The 25,720-nt window shown below is 33.4% G+C and overlaps 2 protein-coding genes across 2 annotated transcripts; both read left to right on the top strand.

Moving 5' to 3' along the window:
- Positions 1-15,550, top strand: LOC111695991 (uncharacterized). The gene is made up of 14 exons (XM_023465500.1): positions 1-84; positions 673-914; positions 1,445-1,526; positions 3,585-3,671; positions 3,743-4,021; positions 4,712-4,815; positions 6,102-6,372; positions 6,738-10,679; positions 11,036-11,299; positions 11,858-11,986; positions 12,280-14,020; positions 14,184-14,337; positions 14,410-14,553; positions 15,500-15,550. Exons 1-14 carry the CDS (start codon positions 60-62, stop codon positions 15,548-15,550), a joined length of 7,515 nt encoding a protein of 2,504 aa, XP_023321268.1. The 5' UTR covers positions 1-59.
- A 1,945-nt stretch (positions 15,551-17,495) lies between these two features.
- On the top strand, positions 17,496-25,137 carry LOC111695994 (uncharacterized). The gene is made up of 7 exons (XM_023465502.1): positions 17,496-17,875; positions 18,036-18,102; positions 18,804-18,866; positions 19,469-19,582; positions 21,325-21,418; positions 22,436-22,522; positions 23,841-25,137. The coding sequence occupies exons 1-7, from the start codon at positions 17,698-17,700 to the stop codon at positions 24,222-24,224; spliced, it is 987 nt and encodes a 328-aa protein (XP_023321270.1). The 5' UTR covers positions 17,496-17,697; the 3' UTR covers positions 24,225-25,137.
- The last annotated feature ends 583 nt before the right edge of the window (positions 25,138-25,720 follow it).

The raw sequence follows: 25,720 nt of genomic DNA, 5'->3' as shown, positions 1-25,720 counted from the left end.
AGAAAATGAAAATGATATAAAATGTTCATTTTAACTCACGTCTTTTACACACTATCGTCATGATCAATATTTCTACCCTTGCAGGTTTATACATTTTCGACAGGATCATTATTTATACCATTATGATTTACATTTATCATTATGATCAGTATTTCTATCATAATTGGTGTAATCATTATCATTATGATCAATATTTTTTTCATAATTGGTGTAATCATTATCATCATGATCAATATTTCTATCATAGCAGTTTTATACATTTTCATCATGATCAATATTTCTACCATTAACCGGTTTAAACATTATCATCATGATTAATATTTCGACTATTTGAGGTTTATACATTATCATTATTATCAACATTATCATCAGGTTTATGAATGATAAAATTTTAGAAAATTTCTGTTTTAAAGTTTTTTATTTTTGTAAAATTCTGAAAATGCGCGAAAAATTATTATGAAATCCGCAAACTTTTTTTGTTTTGTTTTATACTGTAAACAGAGAAGATGTTCACAGATAAAGCCACAATTAAATGTTGAAATAGAAGATGGGCGCGAAAAAGCCTACCGATCAATATTTCTGTTTTTACAGTCGTTTAAAGTTGTTTTTTACCAATTTTTAAAATATCGCTTATGGGGTTGTAAAAAGTATTCTTAACTTTTTCTTTTAAAGGTGTACTTTGCTTGTCGGTTTGTGTGCTCTGCTCTGCCCAGGGTTCGGAGCAAAGTTCTCAGTACCTGGAGCAGAACCCAGCCAGGAGTTTGGAGTACCTAGAGGAAAATAACCCTGGGTATAGTGACGAGGACGGGGTTCAAAACAAATATGAGAAATATCATCAAAACCTAGGATATGTCGAGAACTCGGAATTTGAAGATAATGGAGATTCGGATTCGTCCAATCCATCCCACCATCAGGTAACGTTTACGTTAAGTAGTTGAGTCTTTGCAACAAACTTAAATTGTCTATTTCTTATATCTTTACAACCTGACAAGATTATTTATGAAACAGAATTCAATCTTATTCAATATTTAAGGTCTACGACTTTGGGTTGCAGCGAAATAGGGATTAGAATATATTTTCGAAGATAAAAATAGGGGGATTGAAAAAACAGAAATTTTCAGGTCAAAAACAAGGAACAAAAATGAAAATAAAATATTTTGAGGAAAAAAGATTTTTAAAAATCATTTGAACTAGTAATAAAATAAATCATTCCCTAGCAAACTACCGAGTTGCGGCAATGTCGTCAATTACCTCTTTGAACTGGGGCTGAGCAAAGTTCCATTAACGGAACAGAGGTTTTCGTAAATTAACGGAAAAGTCAGTTGTCGAACGGCGAAAACCGTTAACGAAATGGATTAGCCGTTTTTGAAAACGAAAACGGAAAACGGAAAAAAGATTGCGATAACTTTTGAATAGGATAAATATAGTTGATTTGGATATCTAGGGATATCTAGATACTTATATTCAGTTCGCAGAAAAGGATAAATATAATTCAACTTATAGTGCCGTTAACGATCTGACAAACCGTTAACGCCGGTAACACTACAAAAGACTTTTAACGGCTGCACTTAAAAATTTCATAACTGTTAACAATATTTGTTGCTGCTTTGCGCTGTGCAGACTGAAATAGACTGTTAATGGCTGCACCGCTAATGATTTTTTAATCATTAACAAATTTTTTTTCCACGCTTTGCGCCGTTAACGGTAATTAAAAAAACGATAAATGCCATTAACAAAACAAATGTTCTGTTCTTACCTTTAAAATGAACGGCCACCTAAACTTTCTCCTTTTTAACGGTTGTAATTAACCGTTAACAAAACGACTAAAAAAAGTTGGAATGTGACCAGCCCTACTTTAAACCCAGGATCAAATATTCCCTTTAAACTTAATTAAATATTGAGCTCGAGATAATATAAATTCTTTTTATAAAGAAATTGAATCTGATATTAGATAAGTAGATAGTACAAACCTTCAATATTTTTGATATTTCATCTTTTTATTTATTTTAGATTTCAATATTATGATGCAGGATGTGAGCAATGGGAGGATTATAGAATTGGGGAATATTTTTAATGAAAGATCAAATGATTCTTTGAAAATTTTACTTTTTTCTTATTGTAAATATTAGATTTTTAAGTACAAATTTACAGCTTTTATTGCAAACGTTAGATCTGTGAAAAATGCTTTAAAAATATCTATAAAATTTCTATATTCAGATTTAAATTTCTTAATAAAAACTTTTATTTTAAATTGTAAATCATACATACATAGTACATACAGCACTGCAAACTATGTTCAGAAGGGTTAAATTTATGCCACATCACTAGTAGGACTTTATGACCTTACAGAAAAGGAAATTTCTTTTGTTATAAAGAGAAATTCAAAACATTTTTTGTTATTTTTTAAGGAACTGTAAAGGAAAAATGAAAGTACATCGTGTATCACGTGACCAGAACTGCAACCAATGGCAGTGCAGTATACTGGTCACGTGATCCAATCTTGCCAACAAAACATCCAGAGCGCATAAAAATGAAAAATTATTTAATTTAGTTAGTAATAGGAGTAAGCCTAAGTTTCTCAGGCTCCTCTGGGATATCGTCGTTTTTTAGATTGGTTGCGTATTTGCTGAATATGATCTGTTTAAACCTACTATTTTTATACAAAATTTTATAATTATAAATTTTCGTATAAATTTGACATAGTTTTATATCGATTTCTCGAGACAGGAAGATCAGATAGAACTCTTATGGGTCTCTATCAACACCTAAAATGCTTAGGTTTAACTTTTCACATATACCCCCTTTTAATTTTTCCTTAACAGTCCCTGTAATAGCGCTACAATAAGTAGAATTATAATAAAAACTTAATCTTTTGTAACCTGCTTAACTGTAGAGACATAATCTAAAAATCAAAAACAAAAAACAAACGATAATTGGCTCCCTTTATTTGTTTTCTTGGAATATTTCCCTCTCTAAGCTTAAACCCTGAGTTCTGTACTTTTTTTTTCTCTTGTTAAATCTTAATAAACACCATAACCAGTATTACACGTGAAAATAGGGATCAAATAGAGATACAACTCTGAAAATAGAAATTCCGTTTGCAAAAAGAAATCCCACGATGAAAATCTTGTGCTGTTCAAAAAGCAACGAAGCAAGATGTCTCTCCTGCTCATTAAAGGGGGCAAACCCCGATTTACAAGTTACAACGGTACCCTTTTAAGCTTTATCTGAAGTAAGATAAAGCTATGTTTTTTTAAACTGTTTATTTTCACAGAAATCCTACCCCCCTCCCTGCATATGTTGGTTAATTTTTAATTAGGATTAAAAATGGAAATTTGGATAAATTTCTTAATATCTCTGTAAACTTAGAGTTAAAACAAAATGACAGATTACATAAAGGAAATCTCAAGACTTGAAATTTCTTTGAAAACTGTTTTTTAAGCCAACCAAAATCATGTCACGGACAATTTCTATGTACTCTGGGACACCCTGTGCATCTTGAAGTAATCAAGAATATTTTGTTTTCTTATTTAATAATCCAACAAACATTATAAAAAGTTTGGAATTGTTTAATGATATTTTAGAAGAATCTGAAAAGAGTGAATCAAGATTCAAATATCTGTTCTTTGAAATTCTTACACCGGAAGAATACAATGATGTCATATTTCTAGGTAGGTTTACAAGATACAGGGGATACAGGGGTAGATAGTACAAGGGAAACTAAATATCTTTATTTTTCAAGGTGAAGATATTTTGGAAAAAGATGAAGATTCAGTGGATACAGTGGATACTGTGAATACAGAGGATACAGAGGATTTTTTTGATACACAGGATACACAAGATACACAGGATACACAGGATACAAGGGAAAGATGGGATACATATGATGAACCTGGGAAAGGGAAGGAGGAAGAAAGAAGAGAAGAGGAAAGAAGGAAAGAAGAAGAAGATAAAAACGAGGGAAATAAAGAAGGAAAAAGAAGAGCCGATGAGAGGAAAGAGAAAATGAAGAGTTTATTAGGTAACAAATGCTTTGTTCTTAACAAATAAAAAACGCTTTTTTCAACCACTAATTGGAAATCATAAATAAACTGGCATTGGAATCCAGCTTTGCCCGGAAAATCAAAGTCCAACCACTCAATTCATAGTTTCAAATAGACAAATAACTCAATTCATAGTTTCAAATAGACAAATAGACATTAATTTGCTAACATTGATAAAGAATCCCGAACATTTTGATCCTTATATTGATCTTATCGGAGAGTCTTTCATAATTACGAATTTATTGAGTTATCTCTAAAATACTGTCGATAAATTTGAAATTCTTTCGGAAATTAAATATCAGAAACAAACTGTTGGGGACTATTCAAAATACTTGGCATTTAGGGCGCTTTGCACCCATCTCTTATTCCAATTTTTAATTGTGCATCTTCTCTTACAATAATAATAAAAAACTTCGCGGATTTTTAATAATTTTTTTGCGCCCATTTTAAAAATTTTACAAACATTAAAAACTTGTGGGCACAAATTTTTGTAATTTTGAGCATCCATAAACATTAGCTGGAGTCCCACACAAAATTTGGGCCCAATCAGCTCAGCCGTTTTGACGTTTATTTGGATAAAAACGGACAGACAGACAAGCATATAAATATGTAGCTGAGAGGTAAAAATAAATTTCAAAATAATTAATGTTTATAAATGTATTGTATAGCCCGGATGTCTGAGAGATACAAAAGTCGAACTACTGAGAAAGGAGGAAATGAGGAGGAGGAGAATAAAACAACAAAACTCAAATCAATGATTGAAATCCTTCAGGTGGGATTGGTTTAAACTTCTAAACCATTGATTAAATATGCATACAGTGATAACCAGAAAACTCTGAAATAGGAAGACGACTTAAAGCAACACTTAAATGTTTTAGATGTTTTTACAAAGCAAATAGTTTTACTTGACACATATAAAATCACTAATAAAGTTAAATAGGTCTGTTTACACTGCACAATTGCAGTGTCCCATGGTTATTTGACAACTTAAATTAATATCTTGAGTCTAAAAGTCGTCTTTCTTTTTTAGAGTGTACTAATTATGTAAAAGGGTAGAAACATTATACTTTTATTTACGTGTATTTAATCAATGTTTTAAACTTTTAAAACCAGAAAAGTGATATAGAAATGGGTGAAATAAGAAAATATATAGCTTATAATAAAGTTGATCCCAATATACAAAATAATAAATTTCTAATTACAAATGCCGTCAAGAATTTTTAATTATTCTGTTAAAGCTTAAAGGGACCGTTCACTTATTAATAGTCTTACTTTTCAAAGACAACTGTGGCCGGAGAAAAAGCCGATTTTTCGTTCAGAATTCGAGCGCAAAGGGACGGTCCCTCTCTATAGACACTAATTGATGTTTAGTTTACCCTGAAATTACTCAAATAAGTGAACGGTCCCTTTAAAACTCAGATAAATTAGACAATTCTGTTTCAAGTCATTAGTGTAGTTTTTAAACATAAAATTATTTATCTTTACAGGAGAACTTTTAACATTGAATCTTTTTTTTAATTGATCGTTGCATGCTTTTCTATCTTCTTCACTTTTTTGTCCATCTTATGGTTCTTATTTTTTTTCTAATTTTTGGTATAGAATATGCATTTGGCTTTAGCATTGTGAAAAAAGTTCAATTTTGTAATATTTTGAGAGATTTGAAAAGAAAATCTGACTTCAATGTACTCCTTTTCAACCTTTCATCACTTTTATTGGGCACATTTTGATTTTTGATATCAGTTTTGATATCAGTTTTGATATCAATTTTGATATCAGTTTTGATATCAGTTTTGATATCAGTTTTGATATCAGTTTTGATATCAGTTTTTGAGAAAATTAAAATTTGTTTTTGCCTGTTTAAAAATAACACTGTACTTATGCGGTAAATGTTTGAACAGTCTGTAAAATAGCCATAGCACAAATCGGGTTAAGTTAGATGAATAAGTTCAGTAAATTTTAAAATTAGATAAATCAGTTTGAAAGTTTATAATAACCGAATTAAATGAATTTAAGCTAGGTCGCTAAACTACCTGTTTTAAATCACCGATTGATTTTTAGGATAAACTGACAAAATATGAGAAATCTGAACCAACCAAATCCAACCGCAGAATCGACAATGTTGACAGCTCTGGAGACATGAACGGGTGGAAGGAGGACAGGGACCAAGACAAGTCTGGGTTTACAACTCCAAGTTCCAGAACAACACAAAGGACCAGAACAACACAGTCCTCTTTTTATCAGACATCAGATTCCAAGACCCCAATTAGATCTGAAAACAAAAACAAAAAAGAAAACGCCAAGGAACATATTGAGCTCAAATCTGCTTTAGGTAATAGTTTTTTTGAGATGAATTTTTTTATTTCTATATTTTTGCAACCTGATGTAACCTATGACTTATTCTGCTGGATCTAATAGGCAAAGATAAAAATACCAAATTTTCAAATTTACGCCACCAGGTTGCATGTATGTAGTGATTTGTAACTTAGTGCTTGTGGCAAGTGGTCAGATCCTTTGCATATGAACAAAATGTACTAGTAAACTATTAGTAGCACAAAACTAGTAAATTTTGTCAAGTTTAGATTTATAATATGATTTCAATCATAAAGCTTTATTGTTAAACTATGTAGACATGGAATTTGCTTTTAAGTTAAAACAATTGCATTCATGGTAATACTTTTAACATTTTATGTTTAGATCAGCTCAGCTCAAAGATCAGCAGTATGGGAAGTGGAATTCACAGAATAGATCTGGATGATATCTTCGACCTTGATCTGAAGGAGATCTCTGATCCTGATGATGACCAAAGAAGTAGCAGCTCATACTCTAGAACTACAGCAATACCAGCCCAAGGGTATGAATCTAATCTTCATGATAAGCGAAATGCAATTCATCCTAAACTGACTTATCAGCGCCCAAACTTTGATGATGTTCATAGACCCTCCATAAACTTAAAAGAACTAATTAAAGCAGTTGATATCAATGAAGGCTATAATCCCCCCAAAACAGATATAAAAAGTCTTCCTGCTATCCCTCGCTATCAAGGTGAAAATAATTACCGACCCAAGTATCAGTCAAAGGTGTCCAGCATATGCCCAAGTATTCTCTCGAGACCTGAACATGAATGTTACAATGCACCCCCATCGGAATGTTACAATGATGGCTATGAGGATGACAAATGTCCCTATGGAACGGTTTGCTGTTTTGATGGGTGTATTAATTTGTGTTGGAGTCCTCCAAAACCTTCACCTCCCCCTCTTCCTTCATATTCACCACATCCAGGATTTGAACCTCCAACCCTTCCTCCATCTCCTCCTCCACCTACAGGTACAGCCACAATTCTTCAATATACCACAACCTACAAACCAGAGGAGACTCTGTTTTATTCCCCCTCACCACCTGATTTCAGACCTAAAATCGGTCCTCCTCCAGTTTTTGATGGGCCAGAGGGTCCTCAACCAAGTGACTATCATCTTGAATCAAAGCCTCTTGTTCCCCCAAAGTACCCTTCGAAGCCAGAACCTGCCAGACTAGGGCCATATATTCCATCAAACACATATAGGACTACATCTCCACCATCAAAAAGCACCGCAAGGCCTCCAATACAGTATAAACCCCCTGAAAATCATTACTCTCCACCTCTAGAAAACAGTGATTCATATCCACATTCTATTAATTCAAAAAGCAAAATCCCCGAGGCCAAAGCACTCAATACAGCATTTCTTCCTCCTAGCCAAAACTATAGAGAGCCCAGCATCAGGTTTGAAAAAAAGCCTGAGTCTGAAAGCCTTCCTTCACACCCAAGTAGTTATATCCCTCAGCCTGACTATCTCCCTCCTAAAGAGGACAAATCATTAGATGCTTTTCCCCACAAAATAAACTCCTATCAACCACCTGAAAAAGACTATTTACCACCCACTCAGTCACCGAAGATAGCATTTCCAACATATCTCCCGCCTAGAAAGGAGTATTATCCCCCAGACCTGGAATATTCAAGATATAGACCCCCCGAGAAAGAGTACCTTCCACCTTCAAAAGTAAGCAATTTATACCAACCTCCTTCTATTGGTTATATTCCACCAGTGAAAATATCCCTGGATACAGTTCATAAGGGAACCCCAACTCCTGAAACACATCCTGCATCTCACATGTTAACATCTTTAAAACCACCAGAGAAAGAATATCTTCCACCTCATTCTCAAGTGGAACAAATACATCCACATTCCACAGACTATCTTCCTCCACCAGGGTACAGCACATTGCAACCTCCCAAACTGGATTATTTACCACCACAATATGTTAGTACTATGCAGCCACCGAATCATGACTACTTACCACCAGATCATGCAAATATGAAGCCTCCAAGTTTCGAGTATATCCCACCTTACAAAGAAGATCATGTATCCACTACAATGACTCCACCTGAAATTAAACACTCAGTTCCTAAATATGATCACCTCAAATTGCCAACTAAGGAATATCTACCTCCGCCAAGAGTGTTAACAATGCATCCACCCTCAGCAGAATACCAACAGCCTCACTTCATGTCAACAACTATTGAACCACCAAGCAAAGCATATTTGCCCCCTGAGAAGCAATCACCTGGTAAAGACTACAGTGGACATCAGATGTCAACTCTAGCTCCTCCCAGCAAAGACTATCTTCCTCCTGCAAGACCATCACCTACGCCATATAAAGCAATAAGTTATGAGCCACCATCAAAAGAGTATTTACCTCCTGTTAAGGCCAACCATAATGATCATGAAGTTAACTTTCAACCTCCCAATAAACAATACCTTCCTCCAAAGCAGATGACACACATGGAACCTCCAATGTATGACTACACACTATGTCCTCATTTTGAGTCAAAGGAAAAGGACCAATGCCATAATATAAAACATGAGTGTTGGAGTGTTGGGGTCCCGGATGAAGATTGTCCTTACAATGGAATCTGTTGTTTTGATGGTTGCAATAATGTTTGCTTAAACCCTGAAGGTCATCAAATACCAAGTCATTATGCTCATAAAGTTCCAGGACATGAATATGTTCCTAGTCCTAGAACTTTAGTTCAGGGAGCTGACTTTCATCAAAGAACTTTAAATACACATAATCTTGCACCCATGCATGAAATGGAGAAGGTGTATCATTTGGTTGAGTTGCAGGAAGATATTAAATCACCAAGAACATATTCCAATGAACGTTCTAAAGAAGGGAGAAAGATTGATCACTTCTCTCCACCTAATTTAGAATACTTACCCCCTCACAAAACCAATTCTAATCATGTCCTGGACCACATATCTCCACCAACTCAGGGATATATTCCTCCTGTAAATGAAAAAGTGTCAAAATATTCACCACCTCCAGGCAACTATCTTCCTCCTCTAGCAGGCTATACATATGATGATGAAAGTGAGAGCTATCATTCACCATCCTCAGAAGGCTACATTCCTCCACAAAAGAACCATCATAAGGAAAAGCTTATTCATTATTCACCACCATCAGAAGCCTACCTCTCTCCTCAAAAAAATCACCATGAGGAAAAACTAATTCATTATTCACCACCCTCCGAAGGTAACATTCCTCCACAAAAGAACCATCATGAGGAAAAACTAATTCATTATTCACCACCCTCAGAAGGTTACATTCCTCCACATCAAAATCATCATGAGGAAAAGCTTATTCATTACTCACTGCCGTCAGATGGCTACCTCCCTCCTCAAAAGAATGATCATAAGGATAAAATGATTCATTATTCACCACCTTCAGAAGGCTACATTCCTCCACATCAGAACCATCATGAAGAAAAGCTTATTCATTATTCACCACCATCCGAAGGCTACCTGCCTCCTCAAAAGAGTCACTTTGAGGAAAAGTTAATTCATTATTCACCACCTTCAGAAGGCTACATTCCTCCACATTCAGATCATCATGAGGAAAAGCTTATTCATTATTCACCACCATCAGAAAGCTACCTCCCTCCTCAAAAGAGTCAAAGTGAGGAAAAGCTAATTCATTATTCACCACCTTCAGAAGGCTACATTCCTCCACAAAAGAGTCAAAATGAGGAAAAGCTAATTCATTATTCACCACCATCAGAAAGCTACCTCCCTCCTCCAAAGAGTCAAAATGAGGAAAAGCTAATTCATTATTCACCACCTTCAGAAGGATATATTCCTCCGCAAAAGAATCACCATGAGGAAAGGCTAATTCATTATTCACCACCTTCAGAAGGATATATTCCTCCACAAAAGAATAACCATGAGGAAAAGCTTATTCATTATTCACCACCTTCAGAAGGTTATATACCTCCTAAAGAGAATTACCAAGAGGAAAAGCTAATTCATTATTCACCCCCTTCAGAAGGCTACTTTCCTTCTCATAAAAATCCTCATGAAACTCACATGAATAAGAATCATGATTTAGAACCTGAAAGTTATCATACTCCTGAAAAAGATGCAAAATTAATTCACTATTCTCTTCCTTCTGTAAGCTATAAAGTTCCAACTAAAACTCATTCAAAGATGAAGTTGTCCCCGCCAACTGAGTCTTACCTGCCTCCTCCCAAGCATGCTAATCCTGAAGATGAGCAATTGACCAAATTGTCTCTTCCTGAGACAAGTTATCTTACCCATGAAAAAGGTAAATGCAGATAAAACGTAGCTTCAATTTAGTATTAAAAGTTTTGGGTTAGTTTTTTAAACACATTTTCTCTTAGGGTCAAAATGTTAAAACAGTAAATGTTTAGAATCAACAACAATTTGTAAGTTACTTAGATTTTTCTGGAACCTCTTCAATGTCCAAAAAGCAAACCCAACTTTATCCATATATTCCAATAAAATATTCATAAAATTTAGATATTGCTCCACCACTAAATAATAAGTTAAGATGAGGATAACAAATCTGAAATTTATCCCCCAGGAATTTTTTGTAAAGGGCTTCAATTTAGGAGGTAAAACTAGCTACAAGAGTTTTTATCTTCATCTTTAACATTTCAGGATTAAAGGATGAACACTTTCAGCACCTTTCTGCTCCTCACAAAAACTATCTTCCGCCACCTATAGATGATTATATTCTTCAAGAAGTTGAAAAGAGTAAAGGAATTTCCTTTTCAAATTCTGAAAATAAGCAAAATGTTAATGGATTTGAGCCACCAAAATATAACTATCTTCCCCCTGAAAAAAATGACCCTTCAAGAGAACAAACAATTCCAAAGATTAAAGTGACTCACAATAATCATGCAACTTCAACAGATAGAACAGGTAAACTTGATTTAAATCATGAATTTCTGCATGAAAATGACGTTACAGACAATATACATACATCACCACATTTTCTTCCTGATTTCGTGCACAAGAGCAATGTTCCAAATTCCAAGATTTTTAACACACATTGGCAAGAGTTTTATAATAACAAAGTTATTGTAACTTTAATTCCAAAGGGAAATTTAACTGTTCTCAAAAAAAGAAATATAAACAGAGTGTAAAAATCATGTGCACTTAATTGCATAAAGGTCCTATAAAAATGAATTTAAATAGTATTAGGTTTTTTCCCAAAGCCATTTACCAAGGGTGACTTTCCAAGTGACATTTTCTCAAGTAAAAACTTCCCAAATGTACAATTTTCCCAAGCCAAATCTTTTCAAAGGTTAGGTTAAGCCTTCTCAGGTGCCACAGGCTGCAATGGGGGCCAAGTGCTATGGCTAATACAGACTAGGGGGCTGTGCGCTGTGGCTAGGACTAATTTGGGAAGTTGCTGCTTGGGAAAATGCCTTTGGAAAAGTACCTTATATCACTTTGACAACATCAATTATCCAATAGGAGAAAAAGGGGCTCACCATCTAGAAAGTCCAGGGGAGCTTTTTAGAGAAGACCTGAATAGCGAAGCAGGATACCCCCTGCATAGAGAAGGATACTTTAATTATAATAAACACTACAATGCTCTGTCAGGTTAGAAAGCAAGATTTGGTTCTAAAGTTACTTCCTCAATTCTGTCTTAAGTTCCTTTTTACTTAAATTTACTGTCCTTTTCTAACTTGTGGAACAGATATTTAACCATAAGTTTGTGATAGGTTGAATATTTTTAATCAACTTTAAAATACTCATTTAATAGTTAAGATTTCATCAAATTTGATTTTAAAATAAAGAGATTTATTTCTTGTTTTAATTAAGTTGCCAACAATTTTTCTACTTTATTTATACAAAAACAAAGTTTAGTTTAGACAATACTTTTTGTATTCCAGGACTTGTTCCGCATTCTATCAATATTCAAATTAATATTCCACCTGCTGAAAAGAGACACAGTGAGAATAAAGTGACTGAAGAAAAAGAAACACATGAATATGTTTCTCATTTGAAGAAACCTGAATATAACTCTATAGTGGAAAAATCTCAAATCAGCTATAATGAGCCACCCAAACTTCCAGAGTACAGCAAGAGTGAATCACCCTTGTTACCAAATTACCAGCATACCTCACCAAATCCACTTCCGAACTACAAACCACATAAAGGCTTTAAGCCCCCTCATGCAGACTACATACCACCCCCTAACCTTCTACCTAACCATGGACCCTCTAAGGATGGAATCAACCCAAGTTTACTACCTCATCATGGGCCTCCCTCAGAAAAATACTTGCCTCCAATAGACAACCTTATTAGTACAACCTACAGGCCTCCAATTGATGACTATATTCCACCACTTCCACATCCTCTTCCAGCACACGCTACTTATCTACCCCCAAATTCAGATTATAAACCTCCTCATCCTAGCTACAAACCTCCAACAAAAGATTATATTCCTCCACATTCTAAACCATCTCAAACTCCCGCTGGATATTCTCCACCAAACAAGGAATATCTTCCTCCTAATCCTAATTATTCCAGTCCAGATCATCCTGACCTTCATCATTCCCCACCCAGTAACAATCTTCAAAGCTATGCTCCTCCTCATGCTGACTATCTTCCACCTCATGCAAACTATCTACCTCCACATGCAGATTATCTCCCACCACATGAAAGTCATGAAGAGCATAAACATATATCAGGATATTCACCGCCAAATAAAGAATATCTTCCACCTAAGCTTCCTGGTTACAATGGGGAACACCCTCCTGCTGGATTATCAGATTACAATGAAGGAATTCCTGCTCCTAAGTTACCTAATAACTACATACCTCCTACTGAAAGTTATCATGCTCCAAAGGGCTTAGATTCTACCTACAAAACTCCTACAAAAGAGTACATCCCTCCCAACCATCATGATTCTAAAGACCAACATCATTCTAACCATCACTTAAGTGAGTATGCTCAACATAATCCTAGCTATGATCATATACACCCCCCTAATAAAGAATATCTTCCTCCACACAAGCCTACCTATGATCATATACATCCCCCTAATAAAGAATATCTTCCTCCACAGAAGCCAAGCTATGATCATATACATCCCCCTAATAAAGAATATCTTCCTCCAAAGAAGCCAAGCTATGATCATATACATCATCCTAATAAAGAATATCTTCCTCCACTCAAGCCTAGCTATGATCATATACATCCTCCCAATAAAGAATATCTTCCCCCACCAGAGTATATTCCAGCCATAGAGGAAGAAATATCCAGTCTGGAACCACCAACTTTAGATTATCTTCCACCTCCTTCTAGAGGACCACAGTTTTCATCAGACCTTTCCTATGTTGCCCCACCTCCAAGAAACAAGAATGCTGATATACTGAATAGTCACATTGTACCCCCTAATGAAGATTTAACAGATACTTATATTCCACCAAAGACAAAGAATGATGTTCCTAAAAATTTCCTACGCCCTGAAGATATTCCATCTATTGATGATCCAGAACTTATAGATATACTTGATTCTGAATTGAAAGCTACAATAGAGGAGTTAGAACTAGATGAAGCTTTTTTTGGACTTGCTAAGCTGAGAGATGGAACTCATGATGAGGAATCAAATGATAATCAAAAGTCAAGGTATGTTATTTTAACATTACATCTGACATCCTTACCATAACCTTGAAAAATCTACTCGTATTTATCTTCCCAACATATGGTGGGCTTCAAATACCAACTGGACATTTATCATGTATTGTTGAAACACTTCTACATTTCTAACCTTAAATTAAATTGTTGTTAGGTCGGAGAATTTAAAGCGCCTGGAAAGATTACAGATTAGACCCGGAGAAATACCTTTACCTCCTATGCCCACAGTTCCCCCTCAACCAGCTGCATTTGTTCCCATCATTGAGAAACTTAGCCCGGAACTATTGGCTCAGCTACGGTCTAGTCAGGTCAGAATAATAAACTTTATTTTAAATAAAATGAATTTATTTTAAGTTTAATTGAATCTTGTTTTAACCTAGACTGGGTCTGGTGGAAAACCTGGTTTTATTCCTGGAAAGGCTGGGGTGGATTATCCTGACTTTAAGAGTATTCCAGCCACAGATTTTACTTGTGAAAATTTCCTGCTACCTGGTTTTTATGCAGATACTTTTACTTCTTGTCAGGTAGGAAGTTACAGAGCTTGTATGTCAATATTAGGTCACAGAGTACTACATATGATTTTCTGGCAATTTGAACACCATTTTACACAGTAAACACACAGTAAGTTTTCTGTCCTCTATAATGAGTAAACCTTCGATATTTCAAACTTTAAATTCGGTAAGATCAAATAGTCAAAATTTGAAGTATCAGAGGTGCAAATAAAGATTTCTGATAGTAATAACCCTTAAATTGTTAGAAGTAAGTAAAAATTTTAGAATTTTTCATTAAACCTATTAAGTTTATTTTTAATTTATTGCGTAGAATATCAAAAGGTTGGAAAATTTCAACTTTCTTTCTATTTTGATTCATCAATTTTTTGAAGATTTCGCATGCAAGTTAAAGAAAAGGTATATTATAACACTGCTCAAACATATATAACACAAGGTACTAATGCAAGGAAAGTTATTTCAGAGGTGTACGCATTTTTTGTACTGCAGTGTACTGTCTTTGGGCGGAAAAGTAAACACAAGACGGATGTCACAGCCTGACATTGACTCCATTTTCACAAAAACAATTTATGAAATATTCTTGTCATAGGAAACTGTTATGTGAATTTTCAAAATTATCAAAATTAAATGCTTTAATCCTCCTCGGATACTAGACGAACACTGGTGTATCTATTCTTGTTTACAAATTCCGCCCAGATAGAACTGGTTTCAATATGTACGCAGAGTATACGCGACCGCAATTAACTTTCCTTGCATTAGTACCTTGATATAACATATCTATATTTGTATAAAGTAGTAATCTCTGTTTGGGTGTCTGTCTGTCTCTAATTGTTTGTTTGTTTGCAATCATAACTCGAGCACCCATTGACCGTTTTGCCCAAAATTTTGATTTGGATACTTGGTAGAACGTGTTCTTAGCTTGGGTTTAAAATTTCAAGTTAAATGGGTTTATATATTTTAGGTAAAGATTAATTTCCAAGCAAAGCTGGGTTTCCAAGCTAGTACTAAATAGCGAGGCAAATTTAAACTGCAAATTATCATTCATGATTTTAAATACATAGTTCATATTGACCTTTTTATACATTTTGAACTTTCTTCGATTTAATCTGAAATATTTAATTTATTTGATATTTTAATAGAAAATAGAGCTCCTCCTTTATATTATCTTAAAATGGAAATTTTCTATTTAATTTGCTATTAAATTATTAAATTACAAGTTTTTCTTGAAAAAGATTATTTTTTTAACCTCGACTCAACTTCACGTTTCAAGGGACTTCGCCAATATCTTGGATACATTTACATTTACCAAGTTTGTAAAGTTAAAAGAGATTTTTAATGATATTTATATAAATATATATATATATTTTAATGAGCGATTCACTATTTCAAACCAATGTTTACCTACGGATGTATGAAAGCAAGCATTTTGTTCACTTTGTTTTAGACTATTTAACTTTAATGGTTACACAAAGATTTCGAAAATAAATTTTAAAATGTTTTGAATCCTCAGCTTGCTTTAAAAATTGTGAATCGGACATGGAATCTCACTTAAAATTACGATGTAAGGTACTTTCCCAAAGGCGTTTTCCCAAGCATCAAATTCCAAACTGTGAAATTTACAAAGTGGCAACTTCCCAAGTCTGTCTTCGCCGCAGCACTAAGCTCCCCTGGGGCCTAGCCTGTTCTAGTCACAGCTCTCCACACCCTATCCCAACCTAGCCGCAGAGCTCTTTACCCCCATTGCAGCCTGCGGTGCCTCAGAAGACCTATAACCTAACCTTTGGGAAGTTTGTCGCTAAAGGAAATTGCATATTTGGGGAGTTGTCACTAGGGAAATGTTCACTTGGAAACCTTTTGAATATTGTCAGGTGGGAAGTCGCTATTGAGAAAATACAAGATATTATTTGTCAGAAAACATTGAAAAGTTTTCAACGAGAATATTTATATATATATATATATATCAATGGAAAACCACTCAATTCAATCTTAATTTATTATTAATTTACAGGTTCTAGAAATACTTAATTAAAAAATAATTGGATAAAATGACCAAGTGGAGAAAAATTTCCCATAATTTTTCATTTTTTTTTCTATTAAGTTATAAATAATATGTTGTCATTCATAATGATGATTGCATGAAGCAATAAACAGTGTGTTTATGAATAAAATGTTATAAGAAGACTGATGCTTTTTCACCACAGATATTGTAATATAGAAATATATATTTACTAGCCATCTTCTAAATTAATTGTGAACATGTTCTCTTTGTGTACATCGTAAAACAAAACAAAAATAATTTGCGGATTTTCACAAAAAATTTCGTGGATTTTCAAAATTTTCAAAAATTTAATGAAGATCGAATTTTGATGGAGACAAATATTTGAAATTTCAATCATTCATAAACCTTCCCTGCGGTCACGTGAGGTCCCACACAAAATTTGGGCCCGATCGGTTCAGCCGTTTTGACGTTTATTGGATACAAACAAACAAACAAACAAACAGACAGACAAGCCAAATTTATTTATAGATATATATATATATATTTGATTTTGTCTTTTTTTTAACCGGTTTGCCTTTGAATTATTACATGAGGCTATAAGGATGATTTACTTTTTAACTTTTTAACTTTTTAAGAGTACCCACTGTTTTTGGTTCTAACTGTAGGAATTCTGTTTTTTTTCAAATTCTTATTTTACGAATGATTTAAAATCATACAGTTTTTAAAAACATGATTTAAAAATACATGATTACCTTTAAGAATAAGACCTTCCTTAGGGCCATTGCGGTCCCTGCAACTTTATACTTGTTTTTTCTCATAGCCAAATCACACTTAACAACTATATTGTAAGATTGGAAGATCCCTAGGTCGTCATCAAAATCCCATCCTTTTTGGGTAACACTGTATTAATCTTTGCTATACAATATTTTTTATCTTTCATTTTCTTTTCTGTACTTTCCTTTTCCTTTCTTTCCTTTCTCTCCTTTCTTTTGTCTTTTTTTTCTTGTTAAATATAACTTCTGACCCAAGGACCCGGTATTTCCCTTTCCGCTTTGGACTCACTCGACCTCAATACCCTCGGCCTCGACTCCCTTTCGGAGGCCGAGACCGAGGCTGAGTTGAGCAACGAGGTTGAAGACCTAGAGAGGCTGGCCGAGAAAATGAAGTTAACCCTCCTTGGGGCAGACCGACAAACTGACAAAAGACCTAAACGCCAGCCTGGTAAAGGCGGTAAACGTCGGAAAAAGAACGGCGGTAAAACCAAGGATGTTGTGAAGGGCGGCGGTGGGGCGATATCTCTCTGCCAGATTATGAATATCTGTGATTCTTCTTTCTTAGGTAACTAATCTGTATTCTTTCCATACATTATTTTAAAGATTTTAAATGTTCGTAATATTTAAAAAAAAATTTATGGCTTCTTAATTTCTTAGGACTTGACTAATGGTAAATACAACACTTACATTTTTATAATTGTATTTTACAAATATATATATTTTAGGAACCAACAGTTTACTGGATAAAGTTTCTCCTCCCCATGGAGATGTACCTTTTGCATCCTCACTCAGGTTTGTTAGCTAGCCCTAGGTTATCATTCTGTTAGAAAGATCGAAAACTATGATAGCATTTAAAGTACTAGCCTTTTAGGGCGCTTCACGTTTATTTTTGTTTTAAATTGTAGCTCTATCTGTCTGTGAACATTTTCTCTTCGTACAGTATAAAACAATATAAATACAAGGAAAGTATATAGATAGATAAATTACAGGTCACTCTTTATACTAACATTTAGAATCTTATAGAATTAAATAAAACTTTTATAAATAGTTATTACACTGTTAGAATCAGGAACAGAATGACAGAAATAAGAAATAGTTAAACGTTTTAACTGTGAACTTTGATACAAACTTAGGAATTCTCATTTTTCATTAGTTTTTATCTTATGAATTATATAACTTTAAAGAAAATTTTAAAAAAGTTTTTATAATTTTTAAATATTTTTTTTACAACCTACATGGTTACCCACAAAGAATGAGACTTCAGAGACGATTGTATGGAATTCGTTTAGTCCGTTTTCAATGCATTTAGGGTTTCTAGTAGTAGGCCAAAGCTGGCTTATTTCTGTGCTTTATCATTTAGTAAACCATCAAAATACTCAATTGAATGCAGAAATCAAAAATCAAGCTTTAAATCGTCATATTTTTAGAGTTTTGGGTCGTCTTTACGATCTCATCCTTTGTAAGGAACCCTGTATCTTAGGCATTGTATTTAGGCATGAGTTGATTGTTGAAGCTCCGAATGAGTACAAAATATCCGATATGTCGAAACAATCTAGGTAACAGTTTTGATTATAACTTCAAGATAAATGATTTTTTTCCTAAATCAAATATTGAATTATATGTTTAAAGAAACTGATTTTTTCTTGCCAAACCTAAAAGTTTATAATTCCGATAATTGATTTCTCCTTGCATAGCATGCATGGGCTTCTTGCTTCATCATTTCTGTGAGATTCATCTTCTCACAACAGAGGTCTTGGTCAATAAAAAAATAGTTTTCACATTTTTTGACTGAAAGACATACGATTCCTCGAAATTGAAATTAAAGCTCTTTAATTCTGCATTTTCTCTTAATTGTCAGTACTCATAAATATATCTCTGGTTTAACAGAAGTAAAGTGGATTAAATTCAAATTTTCAATGGTATTCATAGTTTGTATTATCAAAGTTATACAACTATACGCGATATAGGGCTGCAAACATTTTTCAATGAGAAAATCAAAGTACTTTTTTTTAAAACAATGGTTTCTTTCATGTTTTTGAAAACGATAACAAAGAAAGTTCTTCTTACACTCATAAAATAAAATGAGAATATAAACAATTAAGCATATTTAAAATACGAAATCTTTGTTCTTCAAATTAATAAAAGTTTTAATGAATAGAATGGATGACTCTGAAAACGAGACTAATTATACAAGCCGAGAAATGGATTTCAATGAGGGTGTACCTGTTCAACCTTATACAACTCTCAGACAACAGGAAGAACAAAATCAACGGTAATCATTCTTATCCAAGATTATTAAGTAGAAGATACGGCAACAGGAATTTACTAAGATAATAAGGCAAGGGAAGTTAATTTCGGTCGCGTATACTCTGCGTTCATATTGAAACCAGTTATATCTGGGCGGAATTTGTAAACAAGAATAGATGCATCAGTGTTCGTTTAATATACGAGGTGGTTAAAGGCATTTAGTTTTGATAATTTTGAAAATTCACATTATAGTTTCTTATGACCAGAATATTTCATAGATTATTTTTGTGAAAATGGATTCCATGTCAGGCTGTGACATCCGTCTTGTGTTTATTTTTCCGCCCAAAGACAGTACACTGCAGTACAAAAAATGTGTACACCTCTGAAATAACTTTCCTTGCATTAGTACCTTGAGCTCAAGTAAGTAAGTTTTACTTTTGTGACATTTTTCTTTAAATGTACGGTTTTGTGTATATCTGTTGCCTAGTCTTTCTTTTCATCATGCAAGTCTTTGCCTTTTCCTTTACTGGGCTGTGGCAGCCATAAAACTGTGGAATAGGAAGACGACTGTTAGACTCAAGTTATGACTTTTATTTAGTCTGATAAACATGAAAGACAGACAATGAGAGGATGATAATAAATTAATTAATACTATGGTTCTGCTATGGATTTCATTGATAAATTTTAAAAATATGTTCTTTAACAGCAAATTAGTCTATAAAATATTTTTTTTACAATTTTTGTTCGGTTTTTTTAATTATTGTAAAAAAAACTTTTTTTCTGCTGACCATGGTCATGCAAGACCGGAATTATTGCGGAAAACTGATGCATAGTTTATTTTAGATGTCTGAATCTTTTTGTCGTGCGCAACCTCTGATATTTCAAACGTTGACTACTTCTAGTCGAATGTATATGATTGAAATATTAAAGATGTTTGCCCACTGAGATATAGACAACCCTGTGTCAAATGATTTCTATAGAGCCTCAACTTTGAAGTGCCGCAAGGCCTGGCATTTGGCTTTACCTCGCCAACTCATTTTTTTTAGGCATAGATATATACATTTTAAAAATACTACCCGTCTTTTTAAAAGGAGTAGTTGGCAAAATACTCGGTTTTTGTGTGAGAGCGTGCACATCTTGATTGGCAGTGTGCCATCATTCATCAAGTTACAAAGTAGAGTTTTATCCAAGAAACCATCTGCTGACTGAATCAATTAGTGAAATATTACAAACGACTAAACGCACTTATTAAAAAATTGTACATTGGTATCAAATGAATCCTAAAGTTTTTCTCTACAATACTGCACTTTCAGCTCAACTAGCCAGTCTCTAGAGCGGGGGAAGGCAGGCGGCCATGAGCCACCACTATTTCCCCTTCCGTGCCACATATTAGCTTTTTTCTCTTACGGCAGCCATGAGCCACCACTATTTTCCCTTCCGTACCACCACATTTGACTCTTCCGGGCAAAACTACTTTTTTAAATGGTATATTTAGGGCCTTTAAAGTCTGATTTTAAAAAATCCAGCCGCGTCACTCAAAAAAGCAAAATTCAAACCATTTTTTCAATTCTACTTAAGATTGTGTGTTGAATTCTTAAACTGTTTTACAATTAAATTTTTGACAAATTTGACTGAGTATTGCCTCTTGAAATATCACAAAGTCTCATGGTTATTCAATTACTGACTCCTTATACTAAATCCATCTTAAAATCACTTATTTGTAAGGCTTGTGAGACGGATCTATAATTATTTAATTTTTCCTTGAAGGGATAAATCTGGAGAAAAGAAAAGTAAATATCCTCAAATCTCCTCCATAGATTTCGATTTTGAGGTTGAAAACGAAGATGAAACTGAAATACAGGTAATTGGACAATTTGAACACATCTTTTTTCATTTTATTCAGAGATGCTGGTTTGTGCACATTTATTTATTTATAATGGATTATACTATAATTTAATAATTTAAGTAATGATGATAATAATGTAATATAAACCAGTTTAAAGTATAGAAAAGATACACATTAAATTTGGGAATTTTTCATGTAAAACTTTGAATTTTTTTTTAATTTTACTCATCTAATTCTAAACTCATCAATTTAGAATGTTTAAAAATATCAGAAATGCATATCACTAATAGACATTACCTGTCGCCCACTGTAAACGACCCCGAACACTGCGCATAAATCATTATTCAAAAATATGTGTCTGTGAAATACAAATATCCCTTATGGAATATTAGTGGATTAGGGTCACTAAAGATAAAATAATCTTAAGATTAACAAAAAGGGAAGGTCAAGAATTGATCTCGATATCCACAATTCAAAAGTTTTCAGCAAAATTCAAAGTTCTTAAATATCAACTACAAACCAGTACAAACTACAGGGTGTCCCGCATCATATTAGACCGAGAACGGGTCTAAATTACGATTTTCGGGACTAATTAGAAAATTTCATTAGAATGAATCGTTTTGAAAAATAACATAAGGCTTATATAAGCATTTTCTTGCGGAAAAGTATAAGTTTTTCGAGTATTAAGGGTTTATTTTGGTGTTAAAGATTGGAGATAATCTAATATGATATGGGACGCTCTGTACTTCTAACCAGTACAAACCAGTAAAAACCAGCACAAACCAGTACAAACCAGTACAAACCAGTACAAACCAGTAAAAACCAGTACAAACCAGTTCAAACCAGCACAAACCAGTTCAAAACAATAAAAACCAGTACGAACCAGTGCAAACCAGCATAAACTTGTACAAACCAGTAACAACCAGTACATACATGTTAGCACAAGAAGTCCCACTTCAGTTAGAAACCAGATAAAAGTAGTTACAAACCAATTAAAAACCAGTACAAAGTAATATTAGTTTTGATGTTTAGGAATATGACCAGGGAGGAAGTATTTATGAAAATATGGCGCGCCAACTGGACTCATTAATGGAGGGTCAGCAGTCAAGACATCCTAAGGTAAATTTAATTGTAGTCTAATTGTAGTCAAACTAATGTATAATTGAAGTCAAACTATAGTCAAACTATAGTCAAACTGTAGTTACTATAGTCAAACTGTAGTTACTATAGTCAAACTGTAGTCAAACTATAGTTAATCTGTAGTCAAACTATAGTCAAACTAAAGTTAATATAGTCAAACTATAATTAATCGGTAGTAAAACAGTAGTCAAACTAAAGTCCAACTATAGTCAAACTGTAGTCAACCTTTAGTCAAGCCATAGTCAAACTGCATGTATTCAAACTATAGTCAAACTATAGTCAAACTACAGTCAAACTGTAGTCAAACTGTAGTCAAACTATAGTCAAACTATAGTCAAACTATAGTCAAACTACAGTCAAACTGTAGTCAAACTGGAGTCAAACTATAGTCAAACTGTAGTCAAACTATAGTCAAACTATAGTCAAACTGTAGTCAAACTGTAGTCAAACTGTAGTCTAACTATAGTCAAACTATTGTCAAACTATAGTCAAACTGTAATCAAACTGTAGTTAAACTATAGTCAAACTGTAGTCAAACTGTAGTCTAACTGTAGTCAAACTATAGTCAATCTATAGTCAAACTGTAGTTAAACTATAGTCAAACTGTAGTCAAGCTATAGTTAAACTTTAGTCTAACTTTAGTCAAACTGTAGTCAAACTGCTGTCAAACTGCTGTCAAACTATAGTCACACTTTAGTCTAACTGTAATCAAACTGTAGTCAAACTGCTGTCAAACTATTGTCAAACTATGGTCAAAGTGTAGTCAAATTTAGTCATACTATTGTCAAAGTACTATCAAACTGTAGTCAAACTATAGTCGAACTATAGTCAACCTCTAGTCAAATTGCAGTCAAACTGCAGTTAAATAGCAGTCAAATTGCAGTCAAACTGCAGTCAAATTCTGTCAAATTGCAGTCAATTTGTAGTCAAATTCTTTCAAATTGCAGTCAATTTGCATTCAAATTCTGTCAAATTGTAGTCAAACTGCAGTCAAACCACTTTAGTTAAATTGAAGTCTATCCGTTCATAACCTGCAATAATAATAAAGTAAAATTGCGGCAAAATTTACATTTACATTAGTGTAGAATTTAAAATTCATGTAAATTAGTTTTAGTTCTATGTATTTTCTTTTAATGCCCTGAATGTAAACAAATAAATATTCCCACGCAGGTTCATTGTTTTATATTTCTATATCCGTCTATTGTTTAAATTTGTCACATTGTTTTCTATTTCTGTAATTTGTTAAATGTCCTTGATTTTCTCAACCTATAACTTGTCCGAATCAATACTTTTTCAGATGGTGGATGCTGTAATCACAAATAAAACACATGTTTTTCTTACACAAAATACGGTCTCGATAGAAGGTGACTTAGAGAAGAATATTCAAGAAAAAACTACATTAAAAGATGAAAAAAGTGCCAATGTTTCTAGTGATAAAGATAATATAAAAGATATTAATGATAATGTGATGTTAGACCCTCCAATTCTTGAGTCTGGCTGGAGTCCTGTCCGTAAAGATTTAGTTCATTCCAAGCCTAGAAATGTTCTAAATGCGTCCAGTTTGGAAAATCCGCTAAAAGAGAAAAATGCGCAGGATGCCGCGGAACTACTTGCGAATTTAAAGATTGACAAATCAAAATGGCGGCCTTCAAGACCAAGTTCTGAGACACAGCGGGACTAAACCATTTTCTTCCAAACTTTAAATACTTCACACAGAAACACTGAAAAGTGAAATTTAGTGAAACCTCAAAAGTGCAATTAATCTCTTAGTTCTAACCAGATGTGCAATATAGAAACGTAATATAACATGAAACTATTACAAAATATTTTTAAAAATTTTAGAAATAGGTTGAAAAATCAATACCTTTTGGTCGTTTTTTATTTATATAAAAAAGGGCCATTTTCGCTTTGCCTCTTTTATATATGTCAATTTTTTAGGTATCAATTTCATTTCATTTTTTTTTTATACTTCATCTTATTAAAAAATGCTTATTATTATTCGAGCACAGAAAACACAGATATTTTTCAATTCTCCCAGAGTGGGGGGGAGGGGTGCCCCATAGCCTTCCCTCCCTGTTTAGTATTGTACACTTATTTAAAAAAGAAAACATAAAACACCAAAATTGTTTTAAAAAAGGAAGAAAGAAATTCCCCAGGTCAAGAAATAACGATAATAAAACCACATTATATCGCTAATTGTCAATTATGGATTATTTTTAACACTTTCATCCTAAAACTTTCTTTTTTTCTTTAAAGTTAAAAAAAAATTGCTATTTTTAAAAAGAGTAGGAGGAGGAGTGATTATGTGGGGGGGGGCAAGCAACAATTAGGACATCCTTGGTCATATCTGTATAATCTGTGAGTTTAACTGTACTGTTGACCGTTGTGCAGATGTATGTACAATAAACGTAACTAATATTTAGTAAAATAAAGTATTTTTTTTCGAAAAATTATATCCCGCTCTTGTTGAAAATATCTTTTTTCCCATGTGTTTTTCTTAATTTTTATTTCTCACTAAATTGGAGAAAATGATTGTTGAAAGAACATAAATGTTTTTTTTTGTGAAAACAGTGTCAAAAATAATAATAAACTTGCCTTTAGCTGTCCAATTTTTCATTCCCCCCGTCTTCAAAAATTTAATTGTAAAAATGTCATTTTTTTACAATTAACATGGAAATTGAGTGACAAATTCAAGATCGTCTCTTTTCAGAATTATTGTAAAGAATAACTGATTTCAAAAGTTATAATATAATTACGCGACGTATGCTAGATTTTTTTTTATAAAAACGGTAAAAGACTGTTTGATATCTCTACATGATGATTCAAAATGAAGACTTTGTCTGTATAGAGGAATAACATTGTTTTACATCTGTATGCAATCTAAACAAATGGTAGGGATATATATAGGATTCATGAGGACAAATTACAAGGATATATAGGACAAATTATAGGCATATATTGGACAAATTACAGAGATATATAGGACAAATTACAGTGATATATAGGACAAATTACAGGGATATACAGGCCAATTTTCAAGGATATATAGGACAAATTACAGGGATATATAGGATAAATTACAGTGATATAAAGGACAAATTACAGGGATATATTGGACAAATTACAGAGATATATAGGACAAATTACAGGGATATATAGGACAAATTACAGGGATAT

This window comes from Eurytemora carolleeae, unplaced genomic scaffold (assembly GCF_000591075.1).
Source record: "Eurytemora carolleeae unplaced genomic scaffold, Eaff_2.0 scaffold102, whole genome shotgun sequence".
NCBI classification, from domain to species: Eukaryota; Metazoa; Arthropoda; class Copepoda; order Calanoida; family Temoridae; genus Eurytemora; species Eurytemora carolleeae.
This window is presented reverse-complemented; position numbering and strand designations above follow the sequence as displayed.